The sequence below is a fragment of the Heterocephalus glaber genome, unplaced genomic scaffold, assembly GCF_053883595.1.
Source record: "Heterocephalus glaber isolate CG9 unplaced genomic scaffold, H.glaber_assembly_v1.0 deba00000347, whole genome shotgun sequence".
Taxonomy (NCBI): domain Eukaryota; kingdom Metazoa; phylum Chordata; class Mammalia; order Rodentia; family Bathyergidae; genus Heterocephalus; species Heterocephalus glaber.
This window is the reverse complement of record NW_028258143.1, coordinates 62466640-62493374: the sequence shown is the minus strand read 5'-3', so window position 1 is coordinate 62493374 and position 26735 is coordinate 62466640. Positions and strand designations below refer to the sequence as shown.

The 26735-nt window shown below is 38.3% G+C and overlaps 1 protein-coding gene across 8 annotated transcripts in view; it reads right to left on the bottom strand.

Annotated features, from left to right (window-relative positions):
• Window positions 1-26735, bottom strand: part of LOC110346362 (uncharacterized) — a 316545-nt gene that overhangs the window by 236783 nt on the left and 53027 nt on the right. For 6 of the 8 annotated variants that reach the window (XM_087201353.1, XM_087201362.1, XM_087201347.1 and 3 more), the window contains exon 3: window positions 20683-21841. The exons of 1 other annotated variant lie outside the window; for it this stretch is intronic. In XM_087201353.1, coding sequence (XP_087057479.1) covers window positions 20683-21038 — 356 coding nt within the window. In that variant the 5' untranslated portion in view covers window positions 21039-21841. One more of the 8 variants, XM_087201373.1, reaches the window with a different exon arrangement.

Sequence of the window (26735 nt, the reverse complement as noted above, 5' to 3'; positions counted from 1 at the left end):
AAATGGGGAAAAAACAAGAACCAAGATACATCATGTAAAGGTACAAGATCCCAATGATGAATGTAACTGTATTGTATAACTAAAAGGTACCAAGAAACTTAATGGAAAAAAAAAGCAATCAATTTAAAATTTAATATGAATTTTTTAATTTCATGATTCTTTATGTTACTCATATATTTCTATGAGATACCAACTCTATTTTACTTGTTTATAAACATCAGTATTACAAGTCATTAATTTATAATAATTTTATTATGCAAATATGCAAACTTTGGAATTAATGCCCTTGATCTTTGTGTAGATTTATATTTATTTTAAATAAATTTTGTAACTACAAAAATTCTTTTTCTTTTTTTTTCTGGTACCAGGGATCAAACTTGGGACCTTGTGCTTGCGAGGCAGGCACTGGAACCATTGAGCTAAATCCCCGGCAAAAATTCATATATTTAAATACATTTAAAACAATGTATAAATTTTTGTAATCCCAAAAAAGGAAAAATAAAAGCACTTTCAGAACTGCTTCAAGAAGTGCCAAGAACAATGCAATGTTCAAAGCAAAGGGGGGTATTTTAAGGGGGTTAACAGCTATGTGCCTGTTACTGTATGTTTTTTAATTTACACAGACACTGTATTTTTTGATCATGCCTCATAGCTAGAGTACCAGAGTTATTGGGTCATTCTGTGAATCCCTGCCTAGGCCCATCTACACAACAATCTGGTAAGAACAGCACACAGAAGCACTCTGGCCTCTTAGCCTGCCATTGGAATACCCGAAGCGCCTCTGTCAGAGTGAGCTCCTGGAGCATCTTAATGTGCCCAAAGGATTCAAGAAAGTCTGTTCCTTGCAGAAACTCAAGCATAGGGTTCAAAAAAATGTCATATTCCCCAGGATTCCCTCTGTGCAACCCCTCTAGTCAGTTCCCCAAACAACTTCTCATTTGCTGTCTTTCTTCAAAGAACTATTCATTTAACCAACTCAGTTTAATGTTTTTGAAATAAGTGAAAAGACCAGCTTCTCTGAGATTAAATCCATTTGCTTCTGTGTTAATGCTCCCTTCGGTTGCATTGATAATAGAGCATGGCAATGAATACATTAATAAAGAATGAGAGCAATGTTATTGTTCTGATACAAATGTGCTCACCCATGGGATGCCCACGTGGCTTCAGCATCCTGTACAGCACATCTGGACAGAAGTCTGCTCAGGGAGTCAGCTTGAATCCTACCCTCCCTCATCCTGTGGCAGCAAATTCAGAGAAAAGAGTTACCCGGGCTCCAAGGGAAAGAAGGCTTTCCACCAATAGCATAAACATTAGTTTCTGCATTGTTTTTAAGAAAACAAAAGTTTCATTCTATGAAATGAATTGTTATTAAGCTTATAAAATGCAGTAAGAAATATATCCCATCAAATTACATGGTGCCCCTCATTTTCTAAAGTATTTGTGTCAGACCATATAGCTTCTAAAGGCAATGTGCATTATAAATTGTAAACATCTTTCATAAATACCAAATGTATCAGAGGAAAGAATCCACCAATGATGGAATCGATCGAGTCTTGTGAGAAAGCAGTCATAATTATAGATCTGTCCCATGGCATGTGCTGTGCCTACTCGCAGGGATACAGCTGCCTAAGTTTACTTTTGTAAACTTAAGCTCCAGATCTTCTTTCCACAGACAAATATAATATTATCCCCCACCTCAAAATTTTGTGAATTGTGGATGATCCTGGGGATTTCTTGACTCAAGACATCGACATATAATCTTCTTAGATGTTTTTTGTCAAAGCATCTATAGGATCCAAATAGCTTAAGGGTGTCAAATGAAATGAAACTGGAAATGTGAAAAAGGCAAACCTGAGAATAATTTTTGAATTATCAACCAGCTAAAACATACTTTTGGCCTGAAAAGTTATTAATCTTGTAAGTTTAGAGGTGTTTGTATATAAATACCCATATTTCACCTAGGGAATTCCCTATCAGAAGTAAATATTTCAATCTGATCCTCTTATTTGACATTAAAATTACAACTATTTTAGTTTAGTTTTTAGCAAGCCTAAAAATGTAGTAAACAAAATACAAGTGACTGCCCAGTTTAACCACTTAAGAATCTCTACCTTTTTAAAAATTAGTTTCTATAAAATAAGTTCATTGACATTATGAAAATTCATGTGAATGAAATAAATTTTATAGCAAAGATATTATTAGACTAATTTATTAAATCCTAAGTCCCCCTATACAAGATAGGCAACATTGCCAATCACAGCCAGGTTTCCCCTTCACTCTTTCAGCTTCTTGTATGCCAGGTCCTGTCCTAGGTGCCTGAGTCATGCAGCAATGTGTAGAATGTTCTGCACGGTAAACACCAAAACTAGAATTTAAGGTCAAAACTGATAAAAGTCATAAGTGAGACCAAGACATTTTCATGGAAACTGTCTTAGTCACTTTCACATTGCTGAACAAATCACCCAACACCCGCAACTTAATGAAGAGATTTATTTTGGCTAACAGTATTGGTGGGTTCAGTCTGTGTCTGGCTAGCTCCAAGGATGAAACAGCATGGAGGGGCCCCAGCAGAGGAAATATGCTCACATCATGGCAGCTCAGAAGCAGGGAGCAGGAGATGAGCTAGGATGGGGTCGGGGGTGGGGTAATGCCCTTGCAGGTCATCCCCAGTGAATCACCTCCAACCAGGCCACATCTCCTAACAGCAAGTGAGCTCTAGAGCCCTATGATCCAATCACCTTCCAATCAACGCCCCCCCCAACACATAAGGCTTTGGGGGGACAGTCTAGACCTAAGCCATAACAGAAATTTAAAGAAGAGACAAAATATTTCTTTTTGATGGAATCAGGAAACTTGTACAGAATCGTCCTTGAAAGATGACTTTTTTTTTTAACTTTTTTATTAGTACATTTTTGCAATACATAATTGTAGGCAACCCAGGTCTCAGGTCCCTGTTTTGGTGCCAACTGTAGGCATGGCTGGGTTCCAAGCCCCACACTGGGACACCACCTACTGCTCACCCACTCGGCCAGCCTTGTTCTGGGACCTAGACCTGCCTGCTACTTTGTTCTCCCTTTGTTCACAGGGGGCAAAGGAGGATGAATGGCAAAGAGACATGGGGTCAGATTAACATGGGCCACCAGGGGGCTCTTGCCTCTAGCAGGCAGAGGAACCCCAAGCCTTTGGCTCACCTCGCTTTTATTTACCCAAACACTAGCACAAGCAATCAAAGTAACACAAGATTCCTCTGCTTTCTAATAGCCATTAGTACATTCTCTGGTAAACAACTTAACCTCAGCTGTCTTAACTTCTCCCTAGACCCTGCAAAACGCAATCACCCTTGAGTGCAGCCTTTCTCATTGTGCTCACAGAGGAGGCCAATTAGGCCTCAACTCTCCTCTGGTCCCTGACACATAATGATTACATTCCTCATGAAGAGTTGGTCCATGTACATAGCACGTCTTAATTCTTTTTTCTCCCTTCTCCTCCCTCACTCCCCTCCCTGCATCTCTTGGCTCTCTTCCCTTCTGCAAAAGATCTATCTCCTTGTTTCCTATTAGCTATGGAATAAGAGAAGATCATTTTGAAAGGAAGAAGAGAGTGAGTGGTAGAAGGTGGTAAAATATTGGAGAACTGACAAGAATCCTAGTTTGTCTGCAAAACAGCACAGGAGGAAAGTTAATGAACACACCTTGTTTGGGTCAGACCACGAAACATCAAACTAAGCGATTTCCAAATTCATTGCTGACAGTGGTGAGCTTTTCAATGTATTTATTATTCAAAAAGGTGAAAAGTGTTACACTTCCAAGGTTAATTGAATAAGATGGGAATGGAAAGGCACTGATGCCAAGATGTGTTCGACCATTACTAAAGTCCAGATGAGAAAGAAACAGCTAAGCTAGGAGACTGTTTTCCCTACACAAAGTGCTGCACCATGGTAGCATACTCTTCTTGTCTCTGGAGAATAAAAGACTGTACATGCAATAAATATGTGCCGAGTAAATGAGGTGGAGCTGAGAATTACTGCAGAAGAAATGCTGGCAGGCTCTTATGAAATTGACTAGTCGTGGAAGAAAATGGAGCTGATTAAGGTTTTGAGACTTAGGAGCAATTTCATAAAAAAGAAATTCAGAAGAAAGTTTGGGATGATGCATTTAGTTTTTCATTTATTCAATAAATATTTTTGAGCACCTCCTATGTATAAATTCATGCAGAATTTCTTGAAGACACTGAATTTGAGGTTTTAAGACAGATACTCAAAAGGAGATGACAAGGGGCTGTTTAAAATATACTTCTTCAATTAGTAGAGAAATTTCAGTTGACAATGCATTTTTATGGCCTCTCAGTCACCCAGGACTTCACTGTGGGTAGAGCTACTCCCTATCACATAAAAATTCTTCTTAGCTTCCAACTCGAAATCTTTGCTTTTGTAAAGTAACTGATGGCTTCCATTCTAAAGAGCATTTATTGGAGAAACAAATTCAGTCTTTTCTTTCCCAAAGTAAAAATTATAGTGCAATAAAAGCTAAACAGATACTCAGAAGATGCTCATAACTGAGTGGTTTAATCAAATATAGTAACAATACCAATAGTCACATTCCAAATACCATCAGAATTAATTTTCACAAACTGTGACTCAGATTCATGTTAGAAGTTGATAGAAATAAATGATGTCATAATTTTCAAAACTTTTTAATTGTCCTATGGCAAACAGATTTTAAATTATACCAGTAGGGAATATGTCCTTTTTTAAAAACTTAAATCTTTTTTAAAAAATTGTATTTATCCTGTTTTTCTTATAAAGTATTTTCCATTAATTTCTTTCTAATGAAATTTAAGGAAAAGATAATGTTGATACACAATTACCCACCCAAAGAAGGCAGAGAGAGAATACTCAGAGTAATTTTCTAAAGTTCCATTTGTCAAGTAGACTCACCTCTAATGTTACATATGACTCTCTTCATTTTTAGGTGATGCAACAAAGTTTAGGGAGGAAACATAACTTACATATACATAATCAAATGCTATGCAGGCTTCTGTCACCCTTGTCTCTTTCAACCATAACCTTGGCATTTGTATATATTCAAGTACAATATATTCAAGTACAGAATATATTGTGTGATTTGTCTGCTTTCTTTCTAAATTAATGGCATCTTATGGCAAGTACTACAACCTTTGTATATGATGTAATTTCCATCTCAGCTAAAACACATCTATAGCTAGTAGTTACTTAGTTCATTATTGTGAGTGACTGACTCTTAATGATTCTCTTTATCTTTTCCATTAGGGGTAGAAGAATACTTTTTTATTTTAATCCCTAGCATAAAACAGTCCATTTAACCTTTAAAAAAAGGCCTTAAGAGAATTTCTAAATATGAGTTCTTTGGGCAATAACAGCATTTTTTTTTTTTTGCCTTCTAAGACATTTGTTCCCCTGCTGGTTCATTTCTCAAGATAAATAGCTATTTCCATATTTTATTGGAAATAGAACATACATAATTGGACCCATTGAGCAGCATCTATCCTTAAAATGTACCCAATCTATATGGCATATGCAGAGTTTAATGAGGAAAGTCAGAATTCTCTTGTTGTGTTATGACATAAAAAAGTAAAATAATCATGTTTCACATCTCGGTGGAGAACTTTGAGAGAAAACATTTTATTCTCTGGTGATTTAAAGATACTATAAAAAGTTTAACATATACCAATCAAGATGAGAATAATTTCTTAATTACGTTTTATATGGATAACACAAAGAAGGATATATTTTGAGAGAATAACTATGAAAGGAAATAAAATAAAAATGTTATACAAATAGTCCACAAGGGTATAAATGGTTTAGCAGGCCATCCTGTTAGGTACTTGAAAACTTCTTAACTCAGTGAAGAGATAAAGTATTTCTTTGGCAAATGAGGGGCATTCTGGGAATGTATTTGAGTTATGCCTTGAATAAAAGTGAGCCAGTATGCTGGGAGACCCTACAATATGGTATTTGGGGACACTCATTACGAGCCTACCACTAGTGCAAGCTTCCACACCCTAGTTTCAGCTCTATCGTGCCTATAATAAACAACTATAAAACTATCTGTGTATGACAGCAAATTTTTCAAAGATAGTTTGTGGTTTTAAGCTGAATTGGTAGAACAGTATGCTTAATAAGTTTGGAGTTGCTGGCCATTTTAATGATGTCTATAGACAACAATAGAACTTTTTATTTTGAAGCAATAATTGACACAAGAATAGCTTCATGGGGTGACTCTGTACTCTTATAAACATACTTAGGGAAATGATGGAACAAAATATTTTCACCCCATTTATTCTCCCTTTCTAGCTAATGTGATATTGCATTAAATCTTTCCTAGGGCCTGGAGTCTGGCTGTGGTAGACTTTCATTTCCTAGTTATAAATTTGAAAGTAAAAGTAGAAACAAAGAAGAAAAGAAAAACAAAATACTGCATTAAGGTTAGTAAACATGCCCCAGACCACTGTCTCCTATAATTTATCACTCTTTCCACAAATATTTATTGAATCTCAACTCTGTGCCAAGGATTGTTTTAGTTACTAGGAACACAGAGATGAGCAAAACAGAAAAATGATCTGTTCTAATAAAACTTACATTATACTTGAATATAAAAGATTATCTAGAAAGCAAGTACATTAAAAACAATTACACTCGGTGCTTTGTACAATGAAGGAACTGAAGAAAGTTCTCTGAGCAAAAATGGCAGGTGTGGGTGAGGTGCCACTTTAGATCAGCTGGTTATTCCTGAGAGCAGTGGGACACTATTGAGTGACTGAAGCAGGAAAGAAACATTCCAATTTATATTTTGAAAAGATCTCTTGGGCTGCTCAGCAGATTCTAGATCATTTTGATGCAAAAGGAGAAACCCATTGATCAGATATAAAGTTATTAGAGTAATGCAGAAGAGCAAAGACAGCACCCTAATCTCATGCATGATTAGGATAAAGCCCGTAAGAAAGAGTCTGGGATCCATTTTATTGGTAGACCACATACTTGCCAATGGATTCTGTGGGTGGAAGTGAAGTCAAGAGAATAATCAAGAACATGCCTCAATTTACAGTGCTGTTTGCTGATGTGCAAGAGCCTGGAGCCAAGCAGGGTTGGGGGAAGCCAAGTGTTCTCTTGTGGCCTTTATAAGAAGATAAGAAACATCAAGCTACAGTAATTGTAACCACAAAACCTCAGTGACTTAAGGTAATACAGGCTTATTTCCCACTGATCCTATGTGTTCAGCGCAGGTCAGCTGGAGACCATACTCCTCAGAGACCAAGTTCACTGCAAAGCACTTGGTTTGAATTACATTAGCCAGAACTAGTCACATGGCCCCACTTAACTACAAATGACTGGGAAATGTAGAGCAGCAATGGAATATTTATTAAAATTCTTGGCTCTGTTATAGTCCTGTGGGTTCTGAGATGCCTATTAGTCATTCTTACTTATTGTTTTCTTTTTTACATCATGCAAGTTATTGAGATTTTTGCCAATTACCAAAAGCGATTTCTTATCAAACCAATCCCCAAGAATTAACAAGCTACAACAATCATGCATTGGCTAATTTTTAAACATAAAGTTCGAGAATACTAGGTAATTTTGCCCTTAATGTCTCAATGAAAAGAGACAGTCTACACAACTTACAATAATTCAACACAGATTTATTTATTCATTTGCGGGTGAATATAGAGGAATCATAAGGTGCATGTGCAGGAAATTAGGAATACAGGGTTATCATCTATATTACCTTGAGATCCAAGAATTAAAGTTATACATTCCTTGCAAAAAGTATTTTAAAAGGAAATCCTCAATTCAAGAAAAACTTGAAGATTTTAAAGTTCTAACAGATGAAAATTTTTTGAAAAGTAAATTTTAATAACAAAAATACCATTTTAATTTCTAAATCTTATCCTTCCTGTATTATAAACTCATGGCATAAATATGAAAAATTACATACATACCACTTTAAATAACAATGTATACTGGAACTAAATTTATAAAAGTATGCCCAAGTAGCGCATAGAATTCAACTGTAATCATATGTTTATGTTAAAATTATGGTTCCAACCATTTATACATTTGTTTGGGATCCAGAATGAATGTTCATTTAATTTAGTATCAAATCAAATCAAAATTTAGTAGACATTTCTATATTATATATACATACATATACACAGCAGTATATTTCAAATATCCCATGTACATAAATATACATACATATATGGTTGGAAGACTTGACAAAATATTTGAAGGCTATAGTAAAATGAATAACATATACATGAACATTCTAATATTCCCATATACAGTCAACTGTCAAACAAATCTCATTGGAACAAGGCTGTACTGCAGACAGAGGCCAAAGAGAAATCTACTGAAGCAATACAAGAAAAGACTGTACTAAGCCAAGGAAAACAGAAATTAGAAAGATTGAGGTAGAAAATGGCAGGGTGACATTTAAAACATATTAAGAATATATCATTTAAAGTCAGTGATTTATTGGATATGGTCTTGGATATTGAGGGACAGACAGGAATCTAAGGTGGTACACAGTATCGCACTGCATGTTGTGCTGTACATCATTCCTGTGAACCCCCGTGGGACAGCCAGCTGGAAATGCTGAGTGGGCAAGTGCTTTCGTTCACAACCAAATACTAGGTCCACATATTATTAAACAAGATCACTCTCTTTCCCATGCAGACCCTGCTGATGGTTTTCTTAAATACTTTAAATGAATATTTATTGCTATCATACAAAGAGATGCTTACTATAATGTGACTTCTAGATGTGCTGGTAGAAGTGAATTCAGCTTATCATGAATTCACACATTATTGATCCTTTTTGCCTTCTGCTGTATCAAACCAGGAATTCAAAGAAGAGAGTGTGAGGGGCTGGTGCTTGTGTATTGAGTGGACATACGAGCTCTCAGTATCTTTGTTTTGCAGTTTCCTTGTTTAATCTCTGGTATCTTCCAGTTTGGATCAAAACTCACAGGTCTGCAGAATTTAAAGGCTGTCACCAAAAGAGCTCTGGCCATTAATCCAGTCCAAACAAGTGATGCCATTACTCTTTGGACTGCTGACCAAGAGGGGAGTGGTGAAATGGGCCACCAGGCAGTGAGAAGTCCTGGGATGGGCAGAGGCCTCTAGGGCATAAAATGACATCAAAACAGGTACTGACTGTAAGGAGGTAGGTTAGCAGTAGCACAAACAATATGAGAAATCATAGATACATTTTTCTCATTTTTTGTAAAACTGTTTTCTAATATCTCTCTGAGCTATAAATTTGAATTATTTATCTGACTATAAATTTAGTTGTGTATGCTATTCAAAATGGCAGATGCCAAATTTATAAAGTATGTACACACACACACACAAACTAGCATTTGAAAACTATAGCACTTAAACAAGTAAATCTAGAGGTCAGCTGAGGGATTGAAAAGAAGAGGTTAAGAATCAGACAGTAGGGCCGGGGATTTAGCTCAGTGGTTCCACCGCCTGCCTCGCAAGCACAAGATCTTGAGTTCGATCCCTGGTACCAAAAAAAGAATCATACAGTAAACAGCAGTTGAAGTTGTGGGCAGGGTGGTAGGTGCAGAGCAAAGGGAACTTTGCACTTCACGTATGTGATGACAAGACACGTCCATTGCACCAGAACACATGAACTCATACTCAACAAAATATCACTTAAGTACTTTTGACATCTGAAACTAGGAATAAAATTAACTGAAACAAAAATATGGCCTTTATCAATACTTGGTTTATGAGCTGACAAGTCCCTTTCTCCCTTCCCCGGTCCTGGCATAGCCAGAGGTGGCTGAGGACGAGGAGAGTAGAGGGGAGGGTTCTTTCACATGCTGTTGCTTGCTGCTCCTGCTGCCACACAAGTTCGGACCTTCAACCAGCTAAATCTAGCCCCCTGCCCTTTGCAGGGCATCACCAGCCTTCTCTGGCTGGAAGTGTGGGTGGAAAACAGGAAGAATGGTACTTTCTCCCTTTTCTATACTCCCTCTTCATTCTCCCCTCTTTTCACTTTTCATTTCTTTACGGTAGTATCTTTCTCCTAGCTTCTCAACTAGCTGTCTGACAGTTTCTTCCCAGCAAGTTCCCAATCACACTTCATATTTATACATTACACAAGATATTTTTACGTTATAAGTCCAAGTGCTGGAAAAAGAAAATCTCATTTTTCTCCTTTAAGGACAAAGGTAAAGTTGAGACTTTTCCAAAAAAAGGAATTCTCTGTATTACTCTGCACCATTGCCTGTCACTATCGAGCTGGCATGGGGCTCGGAGGCAGGATGCCAAGCGGGAGAGAGATGGATAGACAACCCCCGAGTACTAAGGAACCAGAGGAGTAGTCAATTCATGACCAATAGGTGAATTCTGACTACTCACTAAATATATTAATCTCAACCATTTAGCTTGATAAATAAGTACTGCATGTTGATGTTAAGATTTGTGGTCTAAAAATTACCAATGGTATCCATCCTAGTTTCTGCAAAAACCCTTAAATATGAAAAGGTCCTCGTTGGCTGAATGCTATTCCTTCCTTTTGAGCATCTTTGTCATCATTCTACCCTGACTTTCAGCTCCTGATAACTGATCTCAGCTGATCTTTTTTCCTAAAGGCAGAGGACAGAAAAGCATTTGAAGCCCGTGTGGCTGCCCAGTCATCTATCATCAGCTAAAGATTTGGCAGATACAGAAAGGGAAATCAAGCTGCAGGGTCTTTATCTGACCTTCATCATTTCTATCCATTTTAAGGTAAAAGAGGTTTTAGAAGCTAGGGCTATTTCATGCAGCACATCATAATTTCTGGGAAGATTATGCAAAACCACAGAGCCAGACTTCTGAAACAATGGAGTTCATGTGCTGTATCCTGTGGTCATTCTCTCCTCTTCCCCTTACTGCTCAAGGTATTCAGAAAGTGTTAAACATGAATATCAACAATCTCAAAAAACCTTTATTTCTAGTAAAGGAATCATGAACCTTGGATTGAGGTATTCTCAGAGGTAACTATCAGATACAGGTAACTAGCATTGGATAAGAAGACATACATTATAAAATAATAAACAGAATACTATTGTAGTCCAGACTCTAGTGTAATCTGGTAGTGATATACCAAGGATAATTAACCAAGGATAACAATTTCTGATTTTGATTAATCTTAGGGTAGGTACCCTCTGAAATGAACTGTGTCACCCTAAAATTGGTATGTGAACCCTAATCTCCACTCTGATGGTATTTGGAGATGAGGCTTTTGGAGACCGGGCTAAATGAGGGCAAGAAGGTTGGGCCCACATGATAGGGTGAGTGACTTTACCAGAAGAGAGAGAGAGACCATAAAGTGAGGGTAGAGTGAGGAGGCACAGCTGGCACCGCGATCTTGGACTTGTCGCATTCTAGATCCATGGGAGGGAAACAGCGTCAGAGGAACACACAGTATGCAACGTCTCTTTTTCTTGACATTATTTAGCTCATAAACAAATTCCGTTAACCAAATTCCAAATAATCATATAACAAATCCAACAGCCTCTCTTCATTCCACTACACCTAGCACCATCACTGACTCTGACAGTGTCATAGCCTTCAAACATGTCTTCCAGCTTCATTTCTTGGCCTCCATAAGCCATTCTCCCAGCAGCAGTCATGATCTTTTTAAACTGTAACACACTCCTCTGCTTTAAAATCATTGCACTTAGAATCCAAACTGCTCACCCAGCTGAGGAAGGCCTGTGAAACTTGGCCCTGGGTACCTCTCCAATCTGGTCTCGGATCCTTCTCCCCTTCAGTGTCCCCATTCTTCTCTAACTTTCCCAGAAAGCTTGTTCTTAAGTCATCACACTGGTGACAGAGTTCTCTTCTTGAAATCCTTGTCCCTTTGATCTCCCCCTACCTGGCTTCTCCTTGCCAATCAGATCTCAATGTAAATGTCAGTGCTCCAGAGAGGTTTTCTAGACTACACAGCCAACACAAACACAGTGTTCCCTCTCACACCACTCTTCATTCTCGGCAGTGTTTGATGCTGGTTGATATTTTCACTTGCTTGCTTTTCCATTTATTAAACGTAAACTCAATGAAAGCCAGAACATATTCATAGATACACCTCCAACTCCCAAAGACTCAAATATTTTTAAATAAATTAATAAATATATAATTTCAGGGCACTAAAGGTATCTATCTGTAAAAATATGTTACTGAACTGGTTGGTTAGGTTTCTCAATAGAAAGCACATGTATAATTATGCAAGGGGATTTATTAGGTGGGCGTGCAGGATCAGAGGCAGGGGGATGCTCAGTGGCTGTCACGCCCTGCAGAGCTGAAGCATCCAGTAGCTATTCAGTCAAGAACATGGGAACTACAGAACAACAGTTCAAGGATGCATCACCAGTTCGAGGACGAAGGCCTGGAAGCTCGCTGGAGAAATGCTGCTAAGACTCTGAGCTGGAAGGCTGAAATAATGAGAGACCTACAGGTCAGTGTCCAACAGTGACAGCAGCAAAGGACGGACCTGATTAAGCAAACTGGACCTCTATAAAAATGCATTCCAACTTTCTCCCATCCGGGCTGTAACTGTATTGGTCGGTGCCATCCACAGTCAGGACAAGTCTTCCTCCTTCAGTTTGTTGGGCTACAACGCCAGGCATTCTGTCCCGCAGACACACTCAGAACTGTGCTTAACTAATCTGCTAGGTGTTTCTCAATCCAGTCAAGTTGCCATACATATCACAATTAACAGTCATGTCCCCTTTAGTCTACCATGGTCTCAGAAATTTCTGTAATCGGAATTACTTCAATGAATGGAAAAAATCTATTAAAACATTAAAATAAATGTTTTCTCTTGTCTAAATAAAGAATATTTAGTGAACTATAATTATTCACTAAAATTCTAATATAATTAGTTTAATTAGTCTTAGATTAAACCATGCTTCAACAGAAGGGGATGTAGGTTGGGGAAGCATGTGGAATTAGGAAGGAATTCTCCAGAAAGAGAAAGCAGCATGTTGAGAAAGCTTGGGAGGCTGGAGCACACTGTAGAGGGAAGGAAGGGAGGAGGCTACCAAGCTGACAGTACATCTCAGGTCTGCTCCACCAGGCACCATATGCACTGAGCACTGAATGTAAGCAAGGAACTTATAATTTCAAATTCCTTTTTTCCTCTCCACTGTTAACATACTCCCCTATATGTTCTCAATAATCATCTGCATCAGTCAGGTTGTATTACATCATCCAATCCAACAAAATAAAGAAATTAGTACATTTTGCTACATAGTCACTGGTACTTCTGAAATTAACTCTCCTAACCACCAGCCCACTCTGTTACAATACCCATTTTAGACAGCTGGATCAGAAAATTCTAACTATAATTCTATGAGCTGGTAAGATTACCATATTCCATGAGCAGTGTGGGAAAAATAAGGAATAACATTGAGTGGGAAGCAAATTATGTTAACTCTATTTTAAAAACATCAGTAACCCCACAACTATCCTCCTGCCCCCATCCACCCACCTCCAGATTGTTACATGTTTACCTTATTCAATTTTACCTTACTTTGATCTTCATTCTTTAGACAGTCAACAAATATTTATTGAATATGTGTGAAATGACAGATATTGTTCTTAGGGCTTGGGACATAGCAGAAAACAAAACAAAATCCCTTTCTTTATTGTACCTTATTACTAAAATATTAAAATTTTTAAAAATTCTTTAATGGAAAAATATAATTTTTTATTCATGCCTGTCATTGCTCTCTTGGATGTTTCCTTCTCCCCAGTTTGTGACTGAACGAAGGAGATAAAGCTAATGGAGTTGAACAGAACAGGGTGGGTTGGAACAGAATGCCACCGGTTCTGACCCCATACCCTGCACCAACTCATCCTTTCTGTTGTTTGGGAAGTAAGTAGATTCCTGGAAGAATGGTGCAGCAACCAGCTAAGTCAGCATTTCTCAAAGTGTGGTCTTTGGACCACAATTATCAGCATCATATCGGGTATCTGTTAAAAAGTTAAAATTCAAAAACTCCCACCCAGATCTACTAAGCTGAAATCTTGGGGGAACTCAGCAGCATCCAGGAGGTTCTGAGACCCACTCAAGTTTTCAAACCAATGATTGAAGTCTCAATTCAACGATTGAAGAGCCATATACCAAAAAAAAACGTACTTCTCTTGTTCTAAGAATGCTACACTCAATTGCATTTATAAATGATTTATTTTTGTTTCACTTCAGTTGACTCAAGTTCATTTTCTGGTACTTGATATAGGAAAAAAAAAAATGTATCCACTTTAGATAAATCCCCGAAGTTCAGAGGTGTTTCGGGATGGTATCAAAACTGAGCTGTCAGATATGATCTGATTGAGCCACTGGTTTTGTGGATGTTCTTGAAAGGGCAGACAGCCTTTCTCCAAAACTCACTAATGATGACTGGATTTGGTTTCTTTTTTAAACTTTTATCTGAATAATTAACTAAAATAAAGGCAGCTTCTTTAGTTTTAATATCCCTTAACAATTACTCCAATTTTTTAACTTTAAGGCTGACAACTCAGCTGATTAGTACCAAATTAATATATTGCTACCTTTTTAACAATATAATTCCAATCATTGTATATTAAAATGTAAAATCAGAAATATATTTTATTGACAGAAGGACCTGTTTTTTCAACTTACCCCATCTGGTGATTCTACATCAATTTCCTTACACTAATTTTTAATGTAATAATTACCTTTTCAAACTATTTGTAATCTCATCAAGCCATTTATCCAATAAAATGCTTTAAATTATTTTACCACATAACATCGGATTGTGACATCAAAATAGTACTATTGTGTATTGCCATTGAATATTTATTAAATCTTTCTTTTGCATATTGAAAAGTAAAAAGGGAAAGGTGCTTCAATGGATTGAAATATAATTCTCATGGAACTCCATTAAGAACAAGTCCTTCTTGTTTTTAATTTTTAAAGAATTTTGCATTGTGTTAGTATTTGTTATGGTTACTGAATTAAGGCTGGCTGAGTATTTTCAAACTCTTCAAACTTTCCTCCTACTCTGAGGAGAAAAACTACCACTTACAGCCACTGAAAATACTTCTTTTGGTACCCAAATACTATACTTTTTGTTTTTACCATTGGTAGTCATAGACTTAAATTAACCAGTATTCTTTCAATGTATTTTATGCACTACCTCATTTCATCACTTCTTATAATACACGTGGATATAGAACCCTGTCTCCCTCCAAAACAGTCATTTACATCTTATTTGTTGTTTCTAATATAATTTGGTAAGAAAGCAACACTTGCAGCAGTTTAAAAGATAGATTTTGTTAAGTCTAAAGTTCACAGACTTTTGAGCTATCCCCAGAATAATGTGAGCAGCCAGAATTTTCTGAACAGTGGAATTAGCTCCATAACTTCCAGCCCATCAGCAGGCTGGGATCCTACTTCATTCCTTACTCTCTGCTCTTTTCCACAGAGCTCCTGATTAGTCCAGGACCTTCAAGGACAAGTAATAGAGGACAGGACAGTGCAGGAAAAGGATTCAATGGCTATAAAAGAAATCTAAAACAGGCAAAGGGGTAGGACTCCATCAGTTTGGCCAGAGAAAGGTAGAAAGGAAGAAGAAAGGCCATATTTCCTATTCACAGACTGGGACAGGTAACATCAGGGGGCTTGTAGTTGTGAAAGGACTTTAAAAATAAAAGAGCTGCAAGTAGCACATGCTATTCCATACTCATGCTATACCCAGTTTGGTGAAGTGAGTTGAGTAAGTTAATTTAGCAAATAAAAATACAGTGCACTCAGTTAAATTTGAATTTGAGATTTATTTTAAAAACTGAGAACTTGTTCAGTATAAGTGTGTTCTATGCAGTATTTGGGACGTACTCATATTAAATTACATTAATTGCTTATCCAAAGTTCAATTTCACCTGAGCATTCTGTATTTTATCCACACATAGAGTCTTCTAAGGCCTAGGAGATCTTAAGCTCCGACTGGACTGTAGGAGGGCAAACAAGAGAACAGAGCTGTGAGATGCCTGGTGGGAAAGAAGTAACAGTGAAGGCCCCAAGAAAAGACAGTGGAAGAGTCCCAATTACCTTCTAGGAAGAGGTTCATCTACCAAGTAGACAGGAGATGAAACTTGTCTTATCACTCTCCAAAGAGATCCATTTGGTTTGGGAGAGAAGTGACTGACTGATCAATAGAAGTTGAAGAACTTAGAAATTAAGGAACATGATCTTAATCTGCTCACTGCAGAGGGAAATTGCCCCAGAATTTGTAGTTTCTCTAAGGCAATGCCAATTTGGAATACATATTATAACAGTAAATTCATCCTGAAGAGAAAATATGAAGTTCCAGTGCATCTGCGAAGCTTGCAAGAACTCTGGCTGAGTAGTCAGGTGAGACACCCTGGTGCACAAGCTTCGTACAACATTTCTATCTTTGGTTGGATAGTTTTTCTTTTTTTTCCCTAGGTTTTTTTTTTGAAACTTCAACAACCTTTTATTACCAAATGTGCACACAGTTAACTTTTTAACCCTGCTGACAACAAAAACAATCTCCATCACATCCAGCTCAGGGGTGCAGACACAGCCTATTAAAAAAGAGGATCAAGGGCCAGGGATTTAGATCAGTGGTGCTGTGCCTGCCTCACAAGTGCAAGGTCCTCAGTTTAATCCTTGGTACCTCAAAAAAAAAAAAAAAAAAAAAAAAAGAATTGAGAAAAATATATGTATCTATGTAGTATTTTATTTTAAAAAGTTAAACTCGAGGGCTGGGGATTTAGCTCAGTGGTTCCAGTGCCTGGCTCACAAGCGAAAGGTCCCAAGTTTGATCCCCAGTACCAAAAAAAAAAAGTTAAACTCGAGGTGAACAATAGCTCTGTTTTGGAAATGGGTCTGGAAGGCTGGTGAACACCTAGAATGGTCCTTTGAATTTCTGTACATTAAATGATTTTCAGGGTCTGTCCCTCTGCTCCCAGCCCAGAGGAAGGGGCTTCTGAGCCGCTGTCCCACCCCTCCCAGCTCAGAGCAGGTGAGCTGCACAGGCACCAACAGCACCCCTCACCCCCAGGTTGAAATGAGAAGACATGTAAACAAGTCTCAAAACCAGACTTCCAGATCACCTACAGTAACCCCAAAGGGAAATGAGATGAAAAATTCTGATACTCAACCACCTGGACTCCCTGAACTGGCAACAAAAGAGGATCTGGAAAAAATGAAATCAGAAATAATTTCTCACATAACAGCAGAGATTGCACTCATAGTGAAAGACATGATTAATAAATCTAGAGAGGAGCTGAGGAACATGATGGAATCCCAACATAGGAAACAAATGGAATCCATAAAACAGATGCAAACAGATTTCCAAGAGATCAAAAACTCCATTGAAAGTAAACACAGCAGAGTGAGCCAGTGTGAGGACAGAATTTCAGATACAGAAGATAAGATTGCAATTAGTGACCAGGAAAAGAAAAATTGCTTCAAAATTGTAAGGGACCACAAGAAATCAATACAGCAGCTGCTAGATGATGCAAAGAAGAATAACAAAAGACTGATTAGAGTCAAAGAAGAAACAGGAGAGAATGCAGATGACATAAAAAGAAAATGTTCACAGAAGTAATGGCAGAAAACTTCCCAAGCAGGGGAAAAGAACTTGACATACAGGTAAATGAGGCATATAGGACTCCAGCTGGCCTTGATCAAAAAAAATCTACACCTAGGCATATAATTGTTAACATTCCAGAAACTCAACAGAAGAACAAAGTTTTACAAGCAGTCAGAGAAAAGAAACAAATCACATACAAAGGAAAGCCCATCAGAATCACAGCAGACTTCTCAACACAAACCCTCAAGGCAAGAAGAGATTGGAGTGGCATATTTCAAGCCCTAAAGGAAAACAGCCTCCAACCCAGATTGATGTACCCTGCAAAACTATCTTTCAAAATGGATGGAGAAATAAGATACTTTTATGACAAAGAGCACCTGAGGAACTTCGTGAATACCAAACCAGCACTCCAAAAAATTTTAGACAATATCCTAGGAACAGACATTGAGGATCACAACCCCAGGAAGCACAGCAGAATGAACCCATCTGGCATGACAAGAAATTAAATGTAAAGGGGGAGAACCCAACAAAAAGAAAAAGTCAAGACAAGGATAAGTCAATACATTTCAGTTATAACCATGAATGTTAATGGTCTCAATTCACCAATCAAAAGAAATAGACTGGCAGAATGGGTCAAGAAGCAAAATCCAACAATATGCTGATACAAGAAACACACTTCATTCAAAAAGAAACTCATAGACTGAAAGTTAAAGGGTAGAAAACAATACTCCATGTGATGGGAACCAAAAAAAAAGCAGGAAGACCTATCAGCTTTGCAGATCAAGTAGATTTCAAACCAACACTGATTAAGAGAGACAAAGAAGGATGCTACATCCTTGTAAAGGGAACAATCCAAAAGGAAGAGATGACAATCATAATCTATGCACCAAACACTAGTGTGCCCAACTATATAAAACAAATACTAACGGACATGAAAAGTCATATATGCACTAATAAAATTGTAGTGGGGGACCTCAATACCCCACTGTCACAAATAGAAAGATCAACTAGACAAAAAATAAGTAATGAAATACTAGAACTCAATCGAACTCTTGAACAAATGAACTCAACAGATGTTTACAGAGTATTCCACCCCACAAAATCACTTCTCAGCTCCACATGGGTTGTTCTCCAAAATAGACCATATACTCGCTCATAGAACATGTTTAAGTAAGTGCAAAGGAAGTGAAGTTATCCCCTGTATATTATCAGACCATAGTGGGATGAAATTGGAGATCCACAGCAAAAGAAACCACAAAACTTCATAACCACATGGAAATTGAACAACACACTTCTGAATAATTAATGGGTCACAAGGAAATTAAAGAAGAAATCAGACAGTTCCTTCAATTAAATGACAATACAACATATCTGAATCTATGGGACACAATGAAAGCAGTCTTATGAGGGAAATTCATAGCAGTGAATACACATACTAGGAAAACAGAGTGAGCCCAATTAAACAACCTGATGCTGAACCTCAAGCTTCTAGAAAAAGAAGAGCAGGACAAACCCAAAGCTCATACAAATGAAAACAACACTGAGATTCCACCTCACTCCAGAAAGAATGGTTGCTATCATGAAAGCAACCAATAACAAATGCTAGCAGGGCTGTGGGAAAAGAGGAACCCTGCTCCACTGCTGGTGGGAGTGTAGACTGGTGCAACCACTGTGGAAATCAGTGTGGAGATATCTCAAAGAACTCAGACTGGAAGTCCCATTTGACCCAGCTATTCCACTGCTGGGGATCTTCCCCAAAGAATTAAAAGAATCATACCACAGTGATATATGTGTACCCATGTTCACAGCAGCACAATTTGTAATAGCTAAAACTTGGAAACAACCCAAATGCCCATCAACTGGAGACTGGATAAAGAAAATGTGGGTTTTTTATAAAATGGAGTACTACTCAGCCATAAAAAATGAAAAATTAGAGACATCTATTGCTAAATGGATGCACATTGAGGTGATACTCTTAAGTGAAATAAATAGGACACATGTAAATACTGAATAGTTTCTCTAGTGTGAGAAACTGAAAGTATAAATAAGGACAAAAAGATATAATAGATAATGTGAAATAAGAAGAAAAGGAGCAGAGGGGAAGGGGAAGTGGAAGGGGTAGGGAAAAGCAAAGAAGGGAAATGAAAAATCATGAGAAATAGAAAAAAAAGGAAACAAAGTCTTCATAAATAGGGAAGGGTGGAGGGGGTGAAGGGAGGTCAGGGAATGGGGAAAAAATAAGAACCAAGATACACCATGTAAAAGTACAAGTTCCCAGTGATAAATGTAAATGTATTGTATACCTAAAATGTATCAATGAAAGAATTTAAGAAAAAAAATGATTTTCAGGTAACTTGCAGCTGGATTCTCAACTTAAAAAAGAAAAAAAAGTTAAACTCACCAGTGTGCCAAAAAAAAAAAAATCTCCAAGTGATTTCAGTCCATTAAAACAAAACAAACAGCACTGGGCAGCCTGTGCCACCTTACCCCACCCCACTCTACGAACAAAAGCACTGGGAGAAAAACACTCATCCCCCATTAAAAACAAAACCGCCTCCATTCAACTTCCACCTACTACTCCAGGAAGCACCCAAAGAACAGGATAAGACCCAGTTGGTTGCGGGTTCCAGACTGCTGGTCTGTTAAGGCTCACAGGCTCACACCAAGGACAATTCTCAGGAGTACTGGCCTCTGTTACAATCAGGAAACTGCTTCCCAATTTCAGGGCCAGGGTTCTAGACACTTGCAAGACATCCTCAAGGTTTCTCCAGGGAGGATCTGGGGCCCCTTGAAAAATGGAGAGGGAAGGTTCTAAGCAAAAACACAGAATACCTTGTAACCTATGAAGTCTAAAGTAGCAGCAGGCACCGAACTGTGGGAGGAGGTATCAAAAGGGTGCTTATCTCCCCTTTCAACCACAAGGCTAAAGGAAGTGAAGAGAACCAAGGAGTGTTTGACCTCAGCTGTCTTGCAAGAAATGTGCACGTTTTTCAGCAAGCCACGTCTGCCTCGGTTGGGGGACAGTTCAAATATGCAGAAGTGGTCAAAGGGTATCTTTGTTACCTACTTCTGGCTGGATAAAGCTGCCATCCCACAACAGCTTGGTTCTTGGTTGCTCTTTGGAAGCTTTTTCTCATTATTAAGCAGGGTGCTTAATGGTACAGAAACTTTCAGTAACTTTGTAGCTGATAAATCTTCAAGAGCAGTACCTGAAACATCACCCCAATAGATGGACCACCGCTCTGTGTGGTCACAGCTCACTCCAGTCAATGGGCTTCTTGCCAGACTTCTGCAGCAGCTCGTTGGCTTTAGAAAAATGTGACAGTCAAAGAATCCTCTATACACTGAACAACGGAGAGGGATGAGCAGTCTGTAGGACATGGTGCCACTTCCTGTTGATGGCACTGCCCTTCTTCTGAGCATAAGACCCCCAGAGCAAGAAGATGAGGCCGTTCAAGTTATGATTGAGCCAGGACACGTGAACTGCTCTCAGCCTCTCTCCTGATGTGAATTTGCTTGATGGGCCCGGACAGTGAGGACGGTGTTGAGCAGAAGGACACCTTGTTTGGCCCACCCAGATACATCTCCATGGCCAGCATGAACAAAGCCATCCATGTCTGTCGACAGCTCTTTATAGATGTTTTCCAAACTGGGCAGGGGTTGAACAGGTCTTTGAACGCTAAAGCAGAGCCCGCGAACTTGATTGGGTCCACAAGCATCCTGACCCAAGATGACAACTTTCACATCTCGTATGTCACACATTTGGGTCCATGTGAAGGCTTGGCGTGCGTGCAGATAAACAGTATAATGTTTTCTTTCTTCTGCAACAAATCCCATTAGCTTTATAAAATACGGTTTCCCAATTCTCCACTGAGGTGCTTCTTCCAGCTGTCCCCAAAGCCCACAGGCCCGTTTCGGGCTGCGAGGCTGAGCAGCACTGCGGCCTTGTTTTTCTGGATGTGGTCCAGCTGCTGGGGGCTCAGTGGGAGGAGGGCGGCGTGCTCATCCTACCCCGCCCGGGCCTTCTTGGAGGGGCTACCGCCACATCACCGGTCTCCTCAGCTACGGCTGCCACGCTGGCCCCTGGATCGGTTGGGTAGGCACCGCAGGCACGTCGTTTCCTAGCGGGGCTCGGGCAGAAGGAGTATTGGGTCTTCTGGCCGATCATCCTGGACCCGAGGACTTACCTCTCCCCCTAGTTCTTCCTATCAGGTCTCAGGAGAACTCTGCTGGGTAGAAATGTACTGTTTTACTTTTTTTTAATTATAAGACTTCACTTAAAGTTACAGCATCTTTGTACTATTCATTGACTTTCATTTGAATTACCTCCCATCTATCAATATATCAATATCAAGCGGTTTGTATATTTGTTTGTCCCAGTGACCTGTGGTTAGCTAGCCCAGTTAAATTCTCCCAAGACTCAAGATTTAAATGTCTACAGGTTCCGGCAAATGACATTATGACATTCTAGTCCATTATGATAATTTTCTATAAAAGAATATTTTAAAACTTTAGTAAACAAGTTAAAAATATCTTTCTTGACAAAAAAAAAAACCTATGTTGTCATTCATCATTTAATTATGCTAATAGAGATCAGCTTTCGTTGATCTATTTTTCTCTTAACTCTCTACAGAAACTGCTGTAAATATTATCCTGAGTTCCAAAAGCTCAAAATCAAAGTAATATAAATATATAATGTTATATTACTTTTACTTTAATGCAAATAAGAAAACTTCTTATATGAGAGAGACAGTACTGCAGATCAATTAGAAGCTAGGAAAATTGGTTATCCTTTGCAGAAAAAGTATTGATTATCTTGCACCATAAAAATCTCTACCAGGTATATTTAAGACTAAAAAGTAAAAAGGCAAAATTTCTAATTGCTTTAGAGGAAAGTCAAGTAAAATATCTTCATGCATTTCAGAGAGGGAAAGATATCTTAAATAAAACATTAAAAGTCACAGCAAAGGAAACAATCAACAAAAAGTCACAGTGAAGGAAACAATCAACAAAATGAAAAAGCAAACTACAGACTGGTAATTAAAAACTGCAAACCACATATTTGATTTATAGTGTTTTTTTGTTTTGTTTTGTTTTGTTTGCAGTACCAGGGATCGAACTCAGGACCTTGTGCTTGCCAGGCAGGCACAGAGCCACTGAGCTACATCCTGGCCCTTGCAAACCACATATTTGATAAGGGGTTAATATTCAAAATTCAAAAGGAACTCTTATAACTCAATAACAGAAAAAAAAAACAAATGACTCAATGTAAAAATAGACAAAGGCCTTGAACAGACATTTCTCCAAAGAAGACACAAACATGACCAACAACAATAACAAAAAAAAGAGAGATAACAAATATTGGCAAGAAGGTAGAGAAAAGGAAAGCCTAGTGCACTGTTGGTGGGAATACAGACCAGCACAACCTTCATGGAAACCAAAATGAAGTTTCCTAAAGAAACTACCCAGAACTATCATGGGGTCCAGCAGTACCACATGTGGGGAAACACCAAAGGAGACCAAATCACCACCTTGGAAAGATATCTACACGCCCATGTTTATTGTAGCAAAATTCCCAATAAGCAAGATACAGAAACAACCTCAGTGTCTATTGACAGAAAAATGGCTTTAAAATTGTAATAAATATATAGAATAGAATATTATTCTACCTTTAAATAGAAAGTCTTGCCATTTACAACACAGATCGGCCTGAAGGACATTACGGTAAGTGAAATATGCCAGATACCAAAAGAAAAATATTTCCCTACCTCATTTATAAGTGGAATCTCAAATAAGTAAATAAATAAATAAATATCAAATACAGAGAATAAAACAATACTTATTAGAGACAGGTAGAAGGGAAAATAGAAAGATGTAAATCAAAGAATACAAAATAGCAGATTTATAAAATGAACCAAGCTTAAGATCTAAGGAACCACATGAGGACTATAGTTAAGAAACTTGTAATTGGATTAGACTTTTGTTATACAGTAGCTTTAGCAATTCTTGTCACATTAAAAAGTAACTATGTGAGATGACAGATATGTTAATTTGCTTTACTCTAATAACTATTTACTCTCTGTATGTATTCCATAACGTCATATTGTAAGCCTCAACTATACACACACACAAATTACTTTTAAAAAGAAACAAATCTAGCTTAGTTGGAGGAAAAACACCAGGAAAAGCACCAATCATTGTTTTTAAAGATACATTTGAAACATTAAACATTCTGATCATCAAAGTATTTGAACAAAAATTTAAAATAAACCAACACCAAACCAGTAAAAGATATTTAACTACATGTAACTAATAAATGACTAATTTGTGGCATACATAAAAATTTTCATGAAAATCTTTCAGAAAAGGACATGAACAGGCATTGCAAAGAAAAGAGGATATTGGCCAGGGATTTAGCTCGGTGTTTCCACCGCCTGCTCCGCAAGCACAAGGACTTGAGTTCTATCCCTGGTACCAAAAAAAAAAAAAAAAGAGGATATAAATGACAAGTAAAAATATGAGATAAATCCTTAACCTCATTAATAACTATGGAAATGCAATGAAAACTATACTTAAATCAGACACGCCTATAATCCCAACACTGGAGAGGCTAAGGCAGGAGGATTCTCAAGAGCTCAAGGCCAGGCTGGAATACATAGTGAGTTCAAGACTAGCCTGAACTACACAGAAAGACCCTGTCTCAAAATAAATTTATAAATAAAACCATACTTAAATTTTATTATAGTAAATTGATATTATGCATGCTAGATTGGCAAAAAAAAATTTTAAATCTGACAAAATTAAGAGCTGATGTGTGAAACAAGGAATTTCTAAACAAGGAGCAGAATTATACATTAGTATGATCAGTTAGAAAAAATTTCAGCATTTTCTTACAAGTCTGAACATGTGAATGTATCACAATGCAGTCATCCCACACCTAGATGTATGTATGTGCATACAGAGATATATCAATATAGACATAGACTAGATATAGATACAGATACACTTTAGAAGCTCTCGCACATCTGATGCAGGAGGTATATTTAAAATGCTTATAACAGCAGTACTTCTGCCGCCAAAAAATTGTTAACAACTCAAGAATCTTTCAAAAGAAAGGATGAACTGGAGAATATTTGCACAATGGAATATTATTTAGCAGAGAAAATAAATGAACTGGCACAAACAACATGTTCAACTATATCAATATTGAGTAACTTTTATGTAGATGATATTATTTTTGTAAAAAGCAAGGCACAAAACACTACCTACCATATGATACCATTGACTAAAGCTAAAAATAAGCAAAATTAAACATAAATTATCTATAGTCATATACAATATTCTGGTGACTCAAGGAATGATTTACTTAGTGTTAAATCTTATTGCTATTGAAAAAGCAACAAAATAAGACAGTAAGCAGCACAGGTAGTTTTAAGGATACCGGAAATTTTCTAACCATTAGTAGGGAAGTGGGTCCACAAAGGGGTTTGCTGTATTATCATCTTTGGTAAGTTAAATGTAAATTATATATTTGTATCAGTCAAGTATTACATATGAATGTTTCTTTTAAAAATTAGAGCATTACATTTTAGTAATATATTGACGATAATTAGCTGACTTCCCATCTCAGGGAGAAGTAAGAAAGTTGTATAGAGCAAAAGAAAGTTAGCAGGAAAAAGAAAGAAGGGGGTGAAAAAGGGAAGAGGATGGAAGAATGGGAGAGAAGAGGAGAGCAGAGGGGAGGGGAGATAGCACTGAATTGTGTAGACTTGGCAACATTTGATTTTTTAAAGCATACTGGTCTCCTTTTCACCTTGCGAATACAATTTTCTTACATTGTTATAATCTAAATCCAGAGAACAGGAATTAAATCAAGGCTTCTTTCTGTTTCCAGGAATGTTAGGGACCATTCCTAAGAGTAAATCATCCCTTGAAGAACGGAAGTATTTACATGGCCCTTTGCAGTGCTTTAGGGTATTCTGGTGCTAAGCACCCTGTAAGGATAAACAGATGGTCAAAATGGGGTGCGCTAACCATGATGACAGAAAGGCTCAGAGTGTGGGGAACATAGAGTCTTGGCCCAAATACTGAGTGTAAGAAACACAAGGTTTTCCGGAGATGACATCTCACTTGGAGCTTGAAGGAGTTGCAAGTGAATAAAGAGGTGATGAAATATCCAGAAAAATGTATTCATCCATTCATTTCTTCAAAACCACCAGGTATGCCATATGAATAGTTTGAGTGGATTTCAGGGTAATTCCTGGTATTCCATGTTTTGTTTTATGTAGTAAGTTTTTAATCTAATTCCCACACTGAATTCAGTCCTACTACATACTAAAACACTGTGCCAAAGATATTTTTCAATTTAAAGCTAGGGTGCTAACAATTTAGTAGTTTATTTTCTAAATTCACTTTGAACCACTATATTAGTTTTTTTAAAACTCACAGATTCAAGCCTGCTGCAGACAGGCAGGTCTGTGCACACCCTACTGAGGTCCTGAGTCGCATGGAAGATGCCAAATCACCCCGCTGGAGACAGGCAAGTCTGCCCATGCCCTACCTAGGTCCCCAGTCATGCAGAACATGCTGAATCAGCCCGCTGCAGACAGGCAGGTCTGTGCATGCCATACCAAGGTCCCAAGTTGTACAGAAGACACCGAATCACCCCACTGCAGACAGGCAGTGACCTGGTTCCACACTACAAAGACGTAGAGGACACCAGACCACCAGACCAAGGTACTGAGTCCCCCTGCTCCCTGCCCAGAGGTAGGGGCTTCTGAGACGCCATCCCACTGCTCCTGGTCCAGAGGAAGGGGCTTCCCGGTCACCATCCCTCCCGCTACTCCCAGCCCAGAGGAAAGGGCTTTTGGGCCACCTTCTTTCCCGCTGCTCCTGGACCAGAGGAAGGGGCTTCCAGGCCACTAATCCTCCCACCACTCCCAGCCCAGAGGTAGGGGCTTCTGAGCTGCAATCCCACTGCTCCTGGTCCAGAGGAAGGGGGCTTCCCAGCCACCATCCCTCCTGCTGCTCCCAGCCCGCAGGAAAGGGCTTTTGGGCCACCATCCCTACCGCTGCTCCTGGTCTCTGTCCCACCTCTCCCAGCTCAGAGGAGGTAATCCG